Source organism: Melanerpes formicivorus, unplaced genomic scaffold (assembly GCF_026170545.1).
Source record: "Melanerpes formicivorus ecotype bairdi unplaced genomic scaffold, bMelFor1.0.p_v2 SCAF_126, whole genome shotgun sequence".
Taxonomy (NCBI): Eukaryota; Metazoa; Chordata; class Aves; order Piciformes; family Picidae; genus Melanerpes; species Melanerpes formicivorus.
Window position 1 is genome coordinate 359,928 of NW_027142478.1, and position 19,624 is coordinate 379,551.

Here is a 19,624-nt window from a genome sequence, read left to right on the forward strand (position 1 = left end):
AGAACAAGAGTCCCATTGTGGTGGGTTGAAATTTCTCACCAGCATTAGGTTTGCCAGAGCAGCTCAGTTAGAAGCAAATGAAGCTGTATTGACAAGCAAGAGCTACACTCTACAATGGAATGCAATGAACAGGTACAAAACATACAGGAGTGAATATATTAGACAGGCATTTACAATTAGCAAATGACATGACACCCCTCTGGTCAGAGACCAGGGCAGCTGTTCCACTGCCCCTAACCCCTATCCCCCTGTTCCTAGAGAGAAAAGAGGAGTGAAGAGAGAAAAAAAACAGTGGGTTAGACTTAGCCAAGGCCAGCCAAAGCAGGGGATCTCTCCCCAGCGAAGCAAAACAGCTGAGTTCAGAAGGGAAGAGAGAGAATTGTTATGGTACAGCTGCTCTGGTTCCAGATATTTATCCAATCAATTTGTTTAGAATAATCTTTTCTTTTCCTTTTCACACCCAAGAGTGATCTATTTATTTTGTTTCTACTTTTCTGCTCAAATCTGTAACTGAATTTTAAAGGCATTGCCTAAAACCACCACAGCCATGGAGAGGTGGAGAAACAGGGACCAGGCCTGCAGTGCTGCAGAGACAGTGAAGGGAAGAGAGAAAAGCAGAGGGGCTGGGGGTGAAGCCTTCTCCTTACCCAGCTCTGATCACTGCTGCTCACATGGTGGAACTCAAGGGCTTTCATTCTCCTTCTGTGTGCACACTCCAGGAGCCTTCAGCTGAGTGTCAGCTGCTGAGATGGAGATGCCTCCAGGAGCTACAGCTGCAGTGTCCTGCACCCACAGCCTCACTGTGTCAGTGACTGCAGTGACTTCTCCTCCAGTGAGTTCTCAGTCACCCTCCCAGTCCTGGCCACCTTGAAGCTCTCTCTGCCTTCCTCATGTCCCTGAGATCCTCTGGCAGTGTTCTCAGCCCTGCTGTGCTATTCTGCTCCTGGCCAGAACTGTCTCCTGAAGTACTGCCTGCTTGCCAGCAGTTCCTTCCAGCCCAGGAGTCCAGCCCAATAGGGCAGCAAATGACCAGCCCAAGGTGTCTTAATGACTCTTCTGGTGGCTTTTGGTGCCCTGTAAACCCCAGGGACTGAGAGGAAGCTGATGAAACCTCTCCAGAAGTCAAAGTCAGATTCAAACTCTGAAGTTTCTTCTACTCTTAATGGGTCCCAGTGAAGCATACTGGGAAAGGGTCCCCAGGGTCTGGTTAGAGCAGGGCAGAGTGGATGCAAAGGAAGCATCACTGGAGGCACTGAAGCATCTCCAGGCTCTGGTGAGAGCAGAGAACTGAGGCAGTGCTGACAGGTCAGGGCAAGCAGCTAAAGGTGGCTCCGCTCCTGAGGAAACTTGGAGGGGTTTCATTGATCCAAAGGGCCAAGCCCTGACCCCCAGTCCCTGGCAAGGCAGATCCTGTCCCTCACCTGTGGCTCAGGTCTCTGATTCACCCTGTAAAATCATTTTTATCAGATGCTTTGTGCAATAAAATCCTCTCCAATTAGCTGCGGAAACCTTGGCAATAATTAGAGGTTCAGCAGTATTTAATGAGCCCCATGGAGTATTTGGGGCTGATTACATCATCCTCACGTACTGCCAGGAGACTCTGCCAAGGTACTGCCAAGAAGCCTCTCAAGAAGTTCAAGTCAGAAGCAAACTCCAAAGTACCTTGAAGCACTGATTGGCCTCACTGAGGCTTGTTACTGACAAAGGCTCCCCAGGGACTCGTTAGAGCAGCTTGTTAGAGGCCAGGATTGCAGGGAAACAAAGGCAAAGTACAGGGAAGAAAAGTATGCCTTCGTTCTATGAAGCAGAAAGGCCAAGCCCTGACCACTGCCCTTGGACTAGAAGAGCCTCAAAGCCTCAAAGCAAAGTTTCTCCTCACAGGCCTTGGTGGCAGAGGCAACTGCCCGAGCCAAGGGTACAAAGACCTTGGTCCTGTTTGGCCTCTCAGGCTTGCCAGAGCCCTTGGCCATCCCCACTGCAGCCTCTCCTACACTGTCCCATGCCTGCAGCTCTTTCCCCTCAGGCTGCTGACACCAATCTTGCTTCCCCACTCAGCTCTCCCCCTGCCATTTCCATCCCTTCCCTGAGCTGTCTCAGCTCTCCCTGCCATTTCCCAAGACCTCTGGATGGCCTCATGCATAGCAGCTGTGCCCTTTCAGGGACATTTCTTTGGCCTCTTCTCCACTCTGAACCTTTCAAGCTGCACTTTGTGGAGGTTTTGGTCTCGTAACACACCCAAGGAGAGCTCTATCCTCTCTGAAACCACCCTTCAGCCATGTGCACACTGCTATGGCAGTGCTCTGAACCCCATTCACCAGTCTGAAGCAGCCCAGGTCCCTCAGCCTCTCTGTCTGAAAGCCTGCACAGACTCCTTGTTGGTGGAGCAGAAATTGTTTATTGGCACAGATCAAGCAGTTTATACAGGAAAAATCCAGCAGGCTAAGCAACTCCCTGACATTCTTCCACCACTGCTGCTCACTGAATTTTCTCCTTTGAGATGCAGCTGTCCATTGTTATCTTCATCCCATATCAGGTTGGTCTTCTCCAGCATGGGGGCAAGTGTCCTCCTGTCTCGCACTCCAGGTTGTTTACCGCACTCAGCTCTTCTTTATCACCAGGCCATCCTTCCAGTATCAGCAGCCTGTTGTTTTTTCTTGTCCTGAAACCTTCCACAGATACTTTCTGCTTTCCTACAACTCCCCATTTTTATATGTTTTAAACCAGCAGCCATCACTTGTGCCCTGACCACCCTCCTGTTCCTGAAGGCTATGATTACAAACACCATTAACACTACAATTACAAGGCAAATCACCACAAGGATTCCACCTCTAACCCACACTCGTAGATTCAGATCTGAGAACCAATTGTTTGGATTCAAGCAGCTCAGCTCTTTGTTCAGTGCTTGCCATGTTGAATCAATCCTCACCTGTTGTGTATTTTTAGCTGCAGTTCCAGCTGATGCTTCAGTGTTTGGACATTATATTTCAAGGAGCTATCAAAGGCCCCTTGTAAATGTGACCTGAGTGAGTTCCAATCATGCTGAGAGTCATTCCAAGACAAGGATGTTACACACATGTCCTGCTTATGATTACGCACACTATTGCTGGGTTCTGCACATTGCAAACAGCTCTCCCATGCAGTGCTACGGGCCTGGGTCAGAGTGGCTGGAGATCGGCCAGGCAGAGAGGGACCTGGGGGTGCTGGTTGATGGTAGGCTGAACATGAGCCTGCAGTGTGCCCAGGCAGCCAAGAGAGCCAATGGCATCCTGGCCTGTATCAGGAACAGTGTGGCCAGCAGGAGCAGGGAGGTCATTCTGCCCCTGTACACTGCACTGGTTAGGCCACACCTTGAGTACTGTGTCCAGTTCTGGGCCCCTCAGTTTAGGAAGGAGGTTGACTTGCTGGAAGGTGTCCAGAGAAGGGCAGCAAGGCTGGGGAGGAGTCTGGAGCACAGCCCTGTGAGGAGAAGCTGAGGGAGTTGGGGTTGCTTAGCCTGGAGAAGAGGATACTCAGGGGAGTCCTTACTGCTCTCTACAACTGCCTGAAGGGAGGTTGTAGATAGGTGGGGGTTGTTCTCTTCTCCCAGGCAACCAGCACCACAACAAGAGGACACAGTCTCAAGCTGCACCAGGGGAGGTTTAGGCTGGATGTTAGGAGGAAATTCTACACAGAGAGAGTGATTGCCCATTGGAATGTGCTGCCTGGGGAGGTGGTGGAGTCACCATCCCTGGAGGTGTTTAGGAGGAGACTTGATGGGGTGCTTGGTTGCAGGGTTTAGTTGATTAGATGGTGTTGGATGATGGGTTGGACACGATGATCTTGAAGGTCTCTTCCAACCTGGTTTATTCCCTCCCCTTCCCTTCCCTTCCCTTCCCTTCCCTTCCCTTCCCTTCCCTTCCCTTCCCTTCCCTTCCCTTCCCTTCCCTTCCCTTCCCTTCCCTTCCCTTCCCTTCCCTTCCCTTCCCTTCCCTTCCCTTCCCTTCCCTTCCCTTCCCTTCCCTTCCCTTCCCTTCCCTTCCCTTCCCTTCCTTTCCCTATTCCCAATCACACTGCAGCATCATATGGGTCTGCAAGGCAGCTTGTTGGTCTCCTAACCAAACAACACTGGCCTCAAGCATGCATAACCTTGCCATTATTTCCTCATCTATAGCTTCCTGCAGCTGCAGATCATTTGTCACATTGGTCAATAAAGTTCTCACTGTGTCCACAGTTTGTATGCCCTTTGTCAGAGCTGTAACTGAAGCAGCTGGGGATGCTAATATTATCACAGCTGATATTATGGCAAACATTAACCATCCCACAAATCTTTTTGTCCTTTCTCTAGAATCTTTTAGTCCCTGGTCTAATAGCCTGAGAACATGATCCAATCCATTCTCACTCTCCCACCCTCTTGTCATATTCACTGGGATCCATGCCTCTGCCCTTCTTCAGAAGGGAATGATCATGCTCTGCTGATCAATGTCCTTATTGTAATGGGTTGGGGCAGACCCCTCCCCACCATGGGCAGAAATAACGACTCAGACAAACGGATTGCAAAAGTGATGGAAAGTTTAAACAAAAAAACAATAAAATCAGCAATGAAAGTTGTACAGAGAACCACAAGCACCGTGACAAAAGAGAGAGATCCCAGAACATACCCAAGAACATCCCATCCCCACCTGGGGGTACACCCAAACCCACCAGGGCTCTTTCCTCCCCCTCAACCCAGCCTTGGGCCTGGGCAGGCCCAAGGTAGGCAGCTCATGCCATTTTACCTAGGCAGCAGCAGGGGAGAAAAGAGGAAGTGAAGACCCCATGTGGATGTTTTATAGGGGAGCAGGGCATTATGGGAATGCAATACCTGGTTTCCTGTGACCACCCCCCTGTACTGGGCCCACCCCTTGGGACCTCCCAGGTGTGGTCTGTGCAGTGTCATCCGGGCCAGCACCTAGCCTAAACCACCACACTTATCAATAATACAAGTCTTAAAGGTAATATTGCTACAACTAAGATGATAAATGCTTGATTCGTTATAGATTATACAATCAATAGCTGCTCCTAACACCTATGGGTGGGTAGTACACACAGAGCAAAGGAACTATGAAGTACAGGTTCTACTAAGATGCCTTTACATATATGAGGTGGTGGAGTAGCCATCACTGGAGGTGTTTAGGGGAAGACTTGATGGAGTGCTTGATGTCATGGTTTAGTTGATTAGATGGTGTTGGATGGTGGGTTGGACTCGATGATCTTGAAGGTCTCTTCCAACCTGGTCTATTCTATTCTATTCTACTCTATTCTATTCTATTCTATTCTATCCTACTCTACTCTACTCTAAATAGTTCTCTTTACCAATGGTAATGCTAACCTCCACAACTGTTTCCTTATCACACTTTCAGTACCATTCCATGAGAGCTGTGACACAGGGCCTTCCCATGATACACAAGGTGATTTTATCTTTGTGGATTCACATCAAGAGATACAAGAGTTAGCCTCTTACACCACCCTGTCAATCAAACATAGAAGCAAGAAAGAAAGACAGGAAGGAAAAAAGTTTTAAACAAGTTTTACAACAGACATGAGTTTTGATTGGCTAATGGCACCAATCTGTTTTACACCATCATTAGACACCAGTAGCATATTGGACACTACATTTTGAATCAGTTATATAAAATTACACAAGGTAAAAGAGTAACAATGCTGAACCCCATAGCAAATAGGACACAATTAGTTTCATCCCTGTTCCTCCTGGAAGCAGGAGAACAAATCCATAACCTACACCCTGCCCCGACAGTCCTTCAGTTGGAACTGAAGTGAGAGCTTCCTTCCAGATTCAAATGGATCTGCAGGGATAGGAGGAAGGTAGAGTCCTTGAAAGATGTCTTCTGTGATGATGCTGTGAGGAAACTTTTTTCCAAGGGTTGCAGCCTGCAAAACTTGAGAGGTCTTTTATATTGTAGCAAGACAAATCCATCTGTCAATACATCAAGAAATCTTCAGCATTCGAGTTTAAGTGAGAAACACAACCTCAAAACATACAAAACTGCTATTGCCAGGTTTCACACACACACACACAGAGGTTCTCTGAGCCACCCCCTCAGGTGCTGTTCCTGAAAGAGTTGGGTTAATTGCTTTGAATGGGCCTATAAGTACACTTGATTCAACTTCTTTCAAAGCCAAGCTAAACACAAACCCTTTCCCCCAAACCATGTTCCCTGCACACACACACATACCCCACCTTATTTTTTGTTTTGAGTCCTTAATGATTCACCCTGAGAACAGGGTGCCCTCTGACCTGACAAATGGACCAACCCCCTGCTGGTATCACGAGATGCCAGAAGGGCAGAGGGTAGAGAACCTCAGGAGTCCTCTCACAAGTCCTTTATTACAACACTGCAGAGTCCCCAGCATGACAGAGTCTTAGAGTGTCCTTAACATCACAAGGCCCAGAAGTCCTTAACAGAAGAAGTAGCTAAGAGGTGTGGAAGTCCCTAACCCAACCTCTCTTGCCCAAGGTACCTCATTTTGGTAGACTTTCTTCCCTCTCCCATTGATTCATGCCAGCAGTAGAATCCAGCCCTGTGTACAAACTAAAGCATGCTCCAATCAAAGGTGCCAGCACCTCTGGCTCATGCAGGAAAACATCTTTGCAGCTTATAGTTGGTCAGCAGAGAATCAGAGGCTCTACACATGGTTCAGGAGCTGCCCTTGTTTGCAGAACAGCAGCTGCAGGATAGGAAAGGAGGAGAAGCAGGGAATTCTAAAGCAAGGGATCAGCACCACCTGGCATCCAGTGCTGGTTCACCAGCCTTAAAGGCTTCCTGCAGTGGGGCAGCTCCACACCCCCAAGTTGCTCTCACAGGTTGAGAATTTCCCAGGCCCACCTGCAGTTGCACTTCCTTAGCTGCTTCCCAGTTCCCTGCCCAAGTGCCCTTCTGGGGTTCTCTGCATGTTGGATAGCTCCAGACTGTGCCTGTTGCAGTTATTTGTGGGGAGAGGTCTCTCCAGCTGAAGACCATGACATTTGCACAGGCACTTTCAGCTCCCAAGGCAGCATCTTGAGCACAGGACTTGTGGATTTGTGCAGCAGCTCAGCCAGCTCCAGCTTGCGTAGCAACAGCTCACGGTTCTGCCAGGCACACTGCTTAGAGCTGCAGAGCTAAGCTCAGATCCAAGTGTAAGACAAACATCATGGGGGAGCATTTCTGGGCACTGTGCTGAGGCACAGCATCCTTTCTTGCAGTGATTTCACTCTTTACACTCTTAAATATCCTGAAAACTCAATAGTCAAAGAAATCTTTTCCCACTTCTGTGTGGATGGAAAGGCTGAGGGAAGCCCCAGGTGAGTAGGAATCCATCAGGAACAGTGCTGAGCTAGGGAGAAGACTTTTGGAAGCCCTAGGCCTGCTGGAAAGCAGCAGAGTTCTGTAGTGGAAAGCTGGCAGAAGCTCTCCAAGGGCTTCCAAACACCTCCCTGAGATCCCCTCTGCACCCTCCAAAGATTCTGAAAATCAATCCTAGAACCCTCCAGGCTCCCCAAAACACCTAACATCCCTTGACACAATGAAAAAAACACTGAGATGTCCCTGAGAACCTCACTTTGACCTCCCTGAACTGGGCACACAGCCCCAATCCCATTCCTAGGGAGCGAATGCCCTCAGCATTTGGGCATTGTGGGCAGGAATGTCTGAAATAAAAGCAAACAGAGAGGATTTGGGTAACTTTGGCCTTGTAGCAATACAACTGGGCAATGGGCAGAGGGATTTTTACCCCATGAAGGCACAAATTGGGGATAAACCAGAAAAAACCTTGTGATGCTCAGCCCAGCTCCAATGGCAGCTCTGGCTATGCCAACTCAGCACTGTAATTGTTCTTATCAGTACTAATTGGTGCTCAGAAGGGCAGGAGGTGTTTGTTCCTGCTGGACCCCCAGCCTCTGAGAATTGCAGAGGAAAAAAGAGGTGATTTTGGTGGTGGAAAGGCCCCCTCAGAAGGACCATGATTATCCCAACAGACCCTAGGTGCATCTATTTATGCCTCCCCTTCCTTGCAGGCTGATCTCCCGTGTGTGTGCGGCGGTGCTTGCTGAGATTTCCTTTCTGGGTGAAGCTCTTGCCACACTCAGCACAGGTGAACGGTTTCTCACCAGTGTGCACACGACAGTGTTTGGTAAGGATGCTGATATGAGTGAAGCTCTTGCCGCAGGTGACACAATTGTATGGTTTCTCACTGCTGTGGGTGCGTTGGTGCTGGATGAGTATAGAGCCGGCGGTGAAGCTCTTGCCGCACTCAGCACAGGTGAAAAGCCTCTCCCCGCTGTGGATGCGGCAGTGGATGGTGAGACTGTCGCTACGTTTGAAGCTCTTGCCACAGTCCCTGCAGGTGAAGGGCTTCTCAGTGCTGTGCACAGTGCGGTGCTTGTGGAGGAGAGAGTTATGTCTGAAGCTCTTGCCACAGTCCCTGCAGGTGAAGGGCTTCTCAGTGCTGTGCACACTGCGGTGCCTGGTTAGGTTTGCATGCTGAGTGAAGCTCTTGCCGCAGTGGGCACAGCTGTAAGGTTTCTCACCACTGTGGATGAGTTGATGCTGGATGAATTCAGTACTCGTGGTAAAGCTCTTGCCGCACTGAGCACAGGGAAAAAGATTCTCTCCAGTGTGGATGCGGCGATGGATGGTGAGAGTGGAGCTCTGTTTGAAACTCTTGCCGCAGTCCCTGCAGCTGAAGGCCTTCTCACTGCTGTGGGTGAGGCGGTGTCGCCTCAGATTAGAGATCTGCCTGAACCGCTTGCCACAGCTGTCACAAGAGAAGGGCTTCTCTCCAGTGTGGGTGAGGCAGTGCCGGGTGAGATTGCTGGATTGGGTGAAGGTCTGTCCGCAGTCACCACAGGTGAAAGGTTTCTCACCAGTGTGGGTGCGGCGGTGCTGGGTGAGCTCAGAGTTGCAGCGGAACCTCTTGCCACAGTCACCACAAACGAAGGGCCGGGAGCCAGGTTGTTGGCAGTGGTGCTTCACTAGCTCTGAGCTATCTGGGAAGCTCTGCGCACACTCAGGGCACTCATTCAGCTCTTTGGGTGACACTGAGGGACCTGCTCTGGCTTCATCCTCCTCCATACATTCCTCCCCCTCATCCTGGTCGCCTTCATCATCATCATTATCATCCTCTTCATAGTTGTCATTCTCAGCATCATCCTCCATCTTCTCCTCTTTTTCCTCCTCATCCTCCTCTCCCTTGGCACTGCACATTGGCTTCTCCAACTTGATCTCTGGGTGCTGCTTCTCCTCCCAGCTCTTGTCTGGGTCCTTCTGTGAGGCCATACTGTGGGAGGGAGGGGTCACAGCTCTGCAATAGGGAAGATGGAAGCACCTGAGCCCAGGACCTCAAACCCTCAGATCCTGCCTAGGTCATGACAGTCCCTGACTCCCAACACCCATCACTGATCCTGTGATCAGTGCCCTGAGGTACCCTGGGACTTACACATGGTCTTGTCCTACTCTGCTCGAGCCTGGTGGCATTGGCAGGGTGGTTCCTGGTCCAGCCCCTGTCCTTTGATCTCCCCTGGCTCAGACAATGGAGGCAGCAGCACTGAACAAGGAAGACCAACCCACCTCCAACCTTCTCCCACCACCCTCCAGATCCCAACCCCCAAACATCATCCCCTGCTCACAACTCACCCCAGCAGTCTGGAGCATTCCTCAACTCCCACAACACCTGATGGGCCTCAGAGCTCCTGGAGAGGTGAAATATGCTGCACAGGAGGGGGTGGAGGAGGCTAAGAGCTGCCCTTGGGGCTGGGGTCCTGCTGTTAACCCACTCTGGGTTTCTTAACTGTTGGGCTGCTCCAAGGGACAGATCTGCAAACTCTGCTCTTCCCCAGCACACAGGGGCAGGGATGATGGAGAGAGGACTCAGCCCCTGACAGAGAGAATTAAAGGGCTCAGAGAAGAGCACTGATCTGCAAGGGATGACTCAGCACTGCCCAGGACCAGGCAGCACAGCTCAGCCTTGCTGGGGGCAGCTCCCAAGCCCAGCAGCACAGCCACAGCACACAGCCAGGGCTGATCAAGATGGGAGACCTCAACAAGGTTGAGTCCGGATGTGAGGAGGAGGTTCTTCCCCATGAGAGTGGTGAAGCCCTGAAATGGGTTCTCCAGGGAGGTGGTTGAGGCCCCATTCCTGGAGGTGTTTAAGCCCAGGCTGAATGAGGCTCTGGCCAGGCTGATCTAGTGTGGGGTGTCCCTGCCCATGGCAGGGGGGTTGGAACTAGATGATCCTTGTGGTCCCTTCCAACCCTGACTGATACTATGAGACTATGAGACTAAGTGCAGACTCAGCTCCCAAGCCCAGCACACAGCTGCAGGCCAGCACCACAACACAGCTGCCTCCACACAGCCTCTCCCACGCCTTGCCTAAAGCTTCCTCCCACTGCCTGCCCAGGCCTCTGCTGCCTGCAGCTGCCTTTGACAGCAGATCATGCTCTGGCCACAGCTCTCCTCCCAGGTCCTGCCCCCACCCCACACACTGCTCACCTTTGACCTGCACACACCTCTCTGCTGCCCACTCCCCAACAGAAGATCACAGCAGCCCTCAGGACACACACAAAGGGAGCTTCATGATCTCTGCAGATGCAGCAAAGGGGGAAGGGACTTGGGCAGCTTCTTGATAAATCTCTTCAGCCCTCACAGGGATGCTGGAGGAGTCTCTGGCTCCTGCCCAAACCTCACACCTCCAGCACCCTTCACACACCTGCAGCCCAAAGAGACTCACTGGAAAGGCTTTGGCTTCCTTCTCTCCCTGACCATTTCTCTCAGCTTGCTCTTTGCAGTTCCCTGGAGCTGCCACTCCACATCCCCAAGAGAAAAATGAGGTTGGATGGGAGGGCACAGTGCCCATGGGCTGCTGTTCATCTCCCAGCTGACACAGGCAGAGCTGCAGCACAATTCACTCCTTTCACCTCCTCAAATGCTGCCAGATTCTGCCATTTCCTGCACACACATTTGCCACCTGGGACCTGGATCCTCTCCCCTTTTGGGGGGACAAGGCCTAATTCCTGCCTGAACACTCCCAGGCCCTTCCCTCAGTCCCAGCCCATCCATGGCCCTGCTGCCTTGGCTCTCCCATGGCCCTGTGTCCCCTACCTCCACTGCCACTGCAGCTGGAAGGGTGGAGTGGGAAATGCTGTGGCTGAGGAAGCATCTAAGGAACTGGGCTGGAAGCAGCAGCACAAGAATGGAAGGGGCCTGAGACTAAAGGCTGGGATCAGCTGGAGGGCTGAAAGAACAGCACCAAGCCAAGGGGGGGTTACAGATGAGGGCTGGGGAGGGACCCTGCAGACACCTCATGCAGCAACTGATGAGAGGAAGGGGGAAAGAGAGAGAGAGAGAGCTCAGGTGACTCCTGCCATGGGGGATGGCTGGGCTGTGTGGCTAGGAGCCCTGAGTGCCTGCTTGGGCTGTGCTGCATGTCAGGAGGGGTCAGGGGACTGTCCTGAGCCAGGCAGGGTTTGGGGCTTGGAGCTTCTGGGGTCAGCTGCTGCCAGCACCATTGGAGGTAGGAGCCAGGCAGAGGCACACAGCTGCTGAACTAAGCCCTCCCACCCCCTGCAGCCTTCACCCTCCATCTCTCCATCCAGTGCTCCATCTCCACTCACTTGCTGCCCTCTCAGAGTCCCCATGGCCCCACCAAGTCTCCAGGGGCTGATCTACACAGCCAGTAGGGCCCAACAGTAGCCCCTGGAAGAGAGCATGGAGGAGAATCCCTGTGGTGGGTGGAAGGCACTGGGATGTCTTACACCAGACAGTAGAGAACTCCAGAAGGGGCAGCAGAGTCCAGAGGGACACCACAAAGTGTCATCTAGCTTAGTTCATTCCCACAAGGCCTGCACCCACTCTCTACAAAGGAACAGCACAGGATCTCCAACCTCCTTTGCCCTTCCTCTCTGCTCCCAGGAACAGCTTCTGGGATCTCTCTCTGCAGAGGAGCTTTCAGGCCTTGGCAATGCTGCCAACTGCAGCCTGCAGTGGCCTGGCTCACCTGGGAGCTGCCTACCAGAATCTGTAACTGCAGCTCTTGGGTATGGGGGGAGGAGGGGCAGAGAGGCATGGGGGAGGGGGAAGGCATTTGGGGCCTGGGGTTCTGGCCTGCTTTGGTGGAGCTCTGGAGGAAGCTTTGGCCTAGGGAGGTTGCTTGGCTCCCGTGGCCCAGGCACACTATGGATTGTTGTGGATTGGATGCTTTGCACTGTAGGATGCAGCTCTGAACAGCACAGACATGGAAACTGACCAATTCTATCCAACCCTCTGGCCACAGCTTGGCATCAACTCCTTTCACAAGGCTCAAAGAGAGCCTCTCTGCCTCCTGAAACCTAAGGCAATACCCTGCACAACAAGTTGGAGGAGCTCAAGGGGACAAGCTGCAGAGGGGGCCCAGGGCAACCTCCTGAGCTTCAACAAGAGCAAGGGCAGGGTCCTGCCCCTGGCCTGGCACAATCCTCACAATCAGGACAGGCTGGGGGAGGAGGGGATAGGAAGCAGCCCTGCAGAAAAGCACTGGGGGGTGCTGCTGGACAAGAAGCTGGACAGGAACAGACAGGGGGAGCCTGCAGCCCACAAGGCCAAGGGCAGCCTGGGCTGCACCAAAAGCAGCAGGGCCACAGATGGACAGAGGCCATCCTGGCACTTGGCTCTGCTCTGCTGAGACTTCACCTGCAGCACTGCAGCCAGCTCTGGAGCCCTCAACACAGGAAGGACATGGAGCTGATGGAAAGGGCCCAGAGGAGGGACACAAAAATGATCAGGGGCTTGGAGCAGCTCTGCTACCAGGACAGGCTGAGGGAGCTGGGGGTGATCAGCCTGGAGAGGAGAAGAGAAGGCTCTGGGGAGACATAAGAGTGACCTTCTGGTACCTGAAGGGAACTACAAGAAGGCTGCAGAGGGACTCTTTGAAGCCATTGCCTCTGGTCCTGTCCCTGCAGGCTTATGCAAACTAGAGCAGAGCAGATTGAGATTGGATGTGAGGAACAAGTTCTGTACCAGGAGCCTGCTGGAACACTGCAACAGGCTGCCCAGGGAGGGGCTTGAGGGCCCAGCCTTGTAAATGTTCAAGGTGAGGCTGGACAGGGCTCTGGGCAACCTGAGCTAGTGCAGGATGTCCCTGCTGACTGCAGAGGGGTTTGGACTGCAGCACCTTTGCAGCTCCCTCCCAACCCAAACCACTCCAGGATTCTAGGAGTCTAAGTGCAGCCTCCAGGGAGAGCAGGAAGAAGATGAGGCAGAGGAGGACAAGGAAGAGGACAAGGAGGAGGAGAACCAAAATCCCTTCCAAACTCCTCCAAACCTCTGCCAAATTCCTGGAAAGCTCTTCCAGCTCTGCAGAGTTCATTCTGAAGAGAGCTGAGGGAGTTGCTAGGCTCAGGGATGTCTTGCACACTCTGCACAAATGCTCCAGAAGCTTTCCAAGTGCCTTCAAAACCAGCAGCACAGCTCTGCTGCCACACAATGCCAGGCTGCAAGGGACCCCAAGGCTCAGCTGCTCCAACCTTGCCAGCTGACACTGCACTGGAAAGGAGCTGGCCCAGCCCCCTGCCAAGCTGAGCCTTCCAACTCTGCCCTGCAGGGCAATCCACCACTGCCCTGGGGAGAGGATTCCAATGGCTGACTGGCAGGGAAAAGCTTTTGCCTCTGCAGGGCACTGTGCTACTTCAGCTCAACTCTTGCAGCAGCTCTTTGAGATCTGCCTTTGGAGCACCACAAACACTGAAGCACTGCAGTGCAAAGCAGCTCAGCTTCAACTTCCAACTGCCTGAACTCTCACATTTTATATTCAAGGCAGGGGCCAAGCTCACACCCAGCCCCCAAGCTCAAGAACCAGCAACTAAGGTCAGAGTCAGCTCCCAAGCACAAGAATCCAGATCAGAAATGCAGAACCAGCCCCCAGGCTCAGAGCCAGCTCCTAAGTTCACATCCAGGCCCCAAGCTCAAGAACCAGCAGCTAAGATCACAACACTTCCCAAGCTGAGAGCCACTTCCAGATCTCACACCCAGGCTCCAAGCTCACAAGCCAGCCACTGTGGTCCAGAACCTAGATCAAATGTGCAGACTCAGCTCCCAAGCCAGCAGCTAAGGTCAGATCCACTTCCAAGCTCAGAGCCAGCCCCCAAGCTCAGAACCACTTCCCAAGCTCAGAGCCAGCCCCCAGTTTCAAGAGCCAGCCCCTAAGCTCCAGAACCAGCAACTAAGGTCAGAACCACTTCCTAAGCTCACAGCCAGCCCCCAAGTTCAAGAACCAACCCCCAAGCTCCAGAACCAGCAACTAACATCAGAACCACTTCCTAAGCTCACACCCAGACCCCAATCACAGTATCACAGTAGAACTTAGGTTGGAAAGGACCTCGAGGATCATCGAGTCCAACCTATCAACACAGACCCCATGACTAGACCATGGCACCAAGTGCCACGTCCAATCTCCCCTTGAACGCCTCCAGGGACGGTGACTCAACCACCTCCCTGGGCAGCACTTTCCAATGATGAATGACTCGCTCGGTGAAGAACTTCCTCCTCACCTCGAGTCTAAACCTCCTCTGGCACAGCTTGAGACTGTGTCCCCTTGTTCTGGTGCTGCTTGCCTGGGAGAAGAGACCAACCCCTTCCCGGCCACAACCACCCTTCAGGTAGTTGTAGAGGGCAATGAGGTCACCCCTGAGCCTCCTCTTCTCCAGGCTAAACACTCCCAGCTCCCTCAGCCTCTCCTCATAGGGCTTGTGTTCAAGGCCTCTCCCCAGCCTTGTTGCCCTTCTCTGGACACCTTCAAGTGTCTCAATGTCCTTCTTAAACTGAGGGGCCCAGAACTGGACACAGGACTCAAGGTGCGGCCTAGCCAGAGCAGAGTACAGGGGCACAATGACCTCCCTGATCCTGCTGGCCACACTATTCCTAATGCAGGCCAGGATGCCATTGGCCCTCTTGGCCACCTGGGCACACTGCTGGCTCATGTTCAGGTGGCTGTCGATCAGCACCCCCAGGTCCCTCTCTGTTTGGGAGCTCTCCAACCACTCCGACCCCAGCCTGTAGCTCTGCATGGGATTGCCGTAGCCAAAGTGCAGCACTCGGCACTTGGACTTGTTGAATGCCATCCCATTGGACTCTGCCCATCTGTCCAGTCTGTCGAGGTCCCTCTGCAAAAGGAGACTCTGCAAGCTCAAGAAACAGCTCCCAAGCCAGCAATTAAGGTCAGAACCACTTTCCAACCTCAGGAACCAGCCCCCATGCTCCAGTACCAACAACAAAGGTCAGAACCAAGCTCCAGAGCCAGCCCCCACAAGCTCAAGAGCCAGCAAGCAAGGTCAGAACCACTTCCCAAGCTCAAGAACCAACCCCTGACCTCAGAGACAGGCCCTGAGGTCAAGAACCACACCCCAAGCCCAGAGCCAGCAACTAAGCTCAAAACCCCTTTCCAAGCTCACACCCAGAAAATAAAATCAGAACTACTTGCCAAGCTCAAGAGCCTGCCCCTGAGCTCAGAGCCAGAAACTAAGGTCAGAATACTTCCCAAGCTCACAGCCAGCCCCTAAGCTCCAGAACCAGCCCCCCAGCTGCAGAACCAGCCCCCAAGCAACCTAAACCAAAAGTGCAGACTCAGCTCCCAAGATCAGAGCCAGCCCCCAAGCTCAGAACCACTTTCCAAGCTCAAGAAGCAGCAACTAAGATCAGAACAATTCCCAAGCTCACAGCCAGCCCCCAAGTTCAAAAGCCAGCCCCTATGCTCCAGAGCCAGCAACAAAGGCCACAACCAAGCTCCAGAGCCAGCAACCAAGGTCAGAGCCATTTACAAGCTCAGGAACCAGGTCCTGAGGTCAGGAACCACATCCCAAGCCCAGAGCCAGCAACTAAGGTCAGAACCCTTTCCAAGCTTGACAACCAGACCCCAAGCTCAGCACCAGCCCCTCAGCTTGAGAACCAGCAATTAAGGTCAGAAACCCTTCCCAAGTTCAAAGCCAGCTCCCAAGCTCAGCGCCAGCAACTAAGGTCACAACCACTTCCCAAGCTCCAGAACCAATCTCCAAGCTCAATGGCAGCCCCAGAGATTAAAAACCATCCCCTGAGCCCAGAGCCAGCCCCCAAGCCCAAGAAGCAGCCCTGAGCTCAGGGAACAAGCTCCTGAGCTCAGACCCAGACCCCAAGCCCAGAACTACTTCCTGATCTCAGAGCCAGCCCCTGAGCTCTAAAACCAGCAACCAAGGTCAGAACTACTTCCCAAGCTCAAGAACCAACCCCCAAGCCCAGAACCACTTCCTGAGCTCAGATGCAGTCCCCAAGCCCAGCGCCTGACCCCCAAGCTCAAGAGCCAGCAACTAAGGTCAGAACCAACCCCCAAGTTCAGAACCAATTTCCTTAGCTCAAGAACCACTTCCCAAGCCCAGAGCCAGCCCTCAAGCCCAGAACCAGCCTGTGAGCTCTAGAGCCAGCAACTAAGGTCAGAACCACTTCCCAGCTTGAGAACCAGCCCCTAAGCTCTGAGCCAGGCCCTGAGCTGGCGCCCCTGAGCCAAGAGCCTGATCCCTGAGCTCAAGAAACAGCCCCCAAGCTCAGAGGCAGCTCCTAAGCTCTAGAACCAGCAACTAAGGTCAGAACAACTTCTCAAGATCAAGAACCAGCCCACCAGCCCCCAAGCTCACACTCAAATCTAACATGCAGACTCAGCTCCTGGGCTCAGAGCCAGCAACTAAGCTCAGAACCACTTCCTAAGCTCAACAACCAGCCCCTGAGCTCAGTGCCAGCCCCAAAGCTTGAGAACCATCAGCTAAGGTCAGAACCACTTCCCAAGCTCAAGAACCAGCTCCCATGCTCAGAAGCTGCCCCCTAGCTCAAGAATAAGCCACCAAGCCCACACCCAGCCCCCGAGCCCGAGAGCCTGCCACTAAGGCCAGAACCACTTCCCAAGGTCACAGCCAGTCCCTGTGTGCAAACACCAGCCCCCAGCTCAGTGCCAGCAACTAAGGTCAGAACCACATCCCAAGCCCAGAGCCAGCCCCCGAGCCCAGAGCTCAAGAACAACATCCCGAGCCCAGCCTCAGGCCCTGAGCTTGAGAACCAGCAACTAAAGTCAGAACTCATTCCCAAGGTCAGAGCCTGCCCCCAAGCTTAAAATGCAGCAGCCAAGCTCAGAACCACTTCCCTGGCCCAGAGCCAGCCCCCAAGCCCAAGAACCAGCAACTAAGGTCAGAACCACTTCTCGAGCTTAACAACCAGACCCCGAGCTCACACTCAAATAAAAAGTGCAGACTCAGCTCCCAAGCTCAGAATCAGCTCCCAAGCTCAAGAATCATCAGCCAACATCACACCCATCCCCCAAACCCAGACCCACACCCAAGCTCAAGACCCAGCTCCCAAGCTCAACCTCCTGCCCCTCTTGGGGGCACCACAGCTGCACACAGCACTCCAGCTGGCAGCACACAATGCTGCCAGCACAAAAACCATTGCAGCAAAAGCCTCAACCTGTGCTCAGCTGCCAAAACCAAGGGGAGCTGAACTTTGCCACAAGAGGAAGGACCAAACTCAGCCAAGACACTGATCCAACACCCAAGGCTGCACAAAACAACCAGCAACAGCTTCCAGCAACAGCACACCTGCAGCTGGGCTGCAAAGCTCTGCAGAAGAAAACCACTCCAGAAGGGCTCCAGGGCCCCAGGGATTGCAAAGCCCAGGCTCTCACTCTCCTCCTGCACAAGGAAAGCTTCACTTGCCCACAAGAAGCCAAACACTGCCCCACACCAAGCCATCCACACCACTTGACTTTCAACCTCCTTCAAGCCCTGGCCTGCCAGCAGCACTTCCTCAGCCCACAGCTCCAGCAACACCACAAGGCCTTGAAGGCTCTCCTGCACTCCACACCTCTCAGCCACACCCACACCCCTTGGCCACCCACAACCCAACAAGCTTCCTGCTCACCACTTCTCTTCCCAAGCCTCACCTCCCTTTGGCCCTCTCAGCACACCACCAACTAACCCCAGAAGGCTCCAGCTGACAGCACTGCTTGCAAGAACCCCAGGCACTTCCAAGGGCAGACTATGAGCCCAGAGGTAAAACCCAAACCTTTCCCCTCTCCACAGGACTCTCTCCCATTTCCCATTCTTCCCAGCACCTCCAGCACCTAAGATGCATTTGCTCTGGGGCAGCTTCCTCACACAGCCACACAATTGCCTGGCCTGCAAAAGACCTCTCTCAGCACTGAGGCCAACTGCCAGCCCCAACACCACCAGGGACACCAAACCACGGCCCCATGGCCACACCTTGCTGCAACACCTCCAGCCATGGCCACTCCACTGCCTCCCTGGGCAGCCTCTGCCAGGCCCTGACCACTCTGCCACCAAACTCATTCCTCCTCCTCTCCAACCTAAGCCTCCCCTGCCACAATTTCAGGACACTTCCTCTCCTTCTACCACCTGAGACTAGGCACAAGAGCCCAACCCCCACCTCACTGCAGCCTCCTTGCAGGCAGCTCTAGAGGCCAAGAGGTCTCCCCTCAGCCTCCTCTTCTCCACACTAAACACCCACAGCTCCCTCACCTGCTCCTCACCAGCCCTGCTCTCCAGACCCTTCCACACCTTTCTTGCCCTTCTCTGCACCTGCTCCAGACCCTCAAAGTCCTTCTTGGAGTCAGGGGCCCAAAACTCACCCCAGCATTCCAGGGGTGGCCTCCCCAGGGCCCAGGACAGGAGGACAATCCCTGCCCTGGCCCTGCTGGACACAGCACTGCTGAGACTTGCAGAGCACTGCAATTGCTTTGCTCACTTGCAGCAATCATTTCCTTCCCTTCCCAGCTCATTGCACAGCAAAGAGCAGCAAGGGAATTGCTTTGGCTTCTGCTGAAGCTCCTCCAAGGAAGCTGCAGGACTTCTCACCACCAAAACCATCAACAACAGGCTGCCCCCAGGCCAAGCCAAACCTTTCAGTCCAAGTCAATGCAGTTCCTCAGCCACAAGCAGACACTCAACAGCTCAGCCTCATTTGGCTGCCTGCCAGCAAGCATTTCCCCAGGGGCAGAGCAGCTGCAGCACAGCAGTCTGCTTCTGACCATGCTTCCTGCCAGCACAGCTGACAAAAGCTCTGCACAGCTCTCAGCTTGCAGCCACACAGCAGAAGCTCCTCCTGCCCTGAGCCTTTCTGTGCTCAGGAGGCCTGCAGAGAAACTGAGAATCACTCTGCAACCCCCCAGGGAATCTTTGTGCCTCAAGAGATTGCAGAGCACAGAGGCCTTGGAGGGGTGTTCTGGGCAGGGGGGCTGTGGGTTTGGGGTGATTCTGACACCTCCTTAACCTCTCTGCCCAGCTCTGCAGAAGGCCCAGCACCAGGGGCAGGCATTGTGCTGCCAGCCCAAGGGCTGAGGCAGGAGCACCCCTGGCTGCTGGCCCAGCACAGCCAGCTGCAGGCATTGGCACTCTGGGGGGGGATAAAGCCCTGAACCCCCAAACAGCCTCCCCCAGCTCCCTGTGCCACCCCAGGCAGCCCATGCTGCACCCTGCCACAAGCAGGAGGAGCCCAAAATGCCCCCAGGGAAACCACAACAGCAGCCTGAGAGCTAAAATGCCTCCCTGGGACCCTCAGTTACCTCCCTGCACCCCAAAGCTATCCCAAAGGAACCAACAATGGTC

At 53.6% G+C, this 19,624-nt stretch overlaps 2 protein-coding genes across 2 annotated transcripts in view; one reads left to right on the forward strand and one right to left on the reverse strand.

The window, feature by feature from the left end:
* Window positions 1–8,006: 8,006 nt before the first annotated feature.
* LOC137456511 (zinc finger protein 135-like) lies at window positions 8,007–9,089 on the reverse strand. Its single transcript, XM_068167975.1, has one exon. It carries the CDS (start codon window positions 9,087–9,089, stop codon window positions 8,007–8,009), a length of 1,083 nt encoding a protein of 360 aa, XP_068024076.1.
* A 954-nt stretch (window positions 9,090–10,043) lies between these two features.
* The window catches only part of LOC137456512 (zinc finger protein 850-like), a 231,161-nt gene continuing 221,580 nt past the window's right edge, over window positions 10,044–19,624 (forward strand). Inside the window, 1 exon segment of the mRNA XM_068167976.1 lies at window positions 10,044–10,074. Within this exon segment, the coding sequence (XP_068024077.1) occupies window positions 10,044–10,074 (31 nt within the window).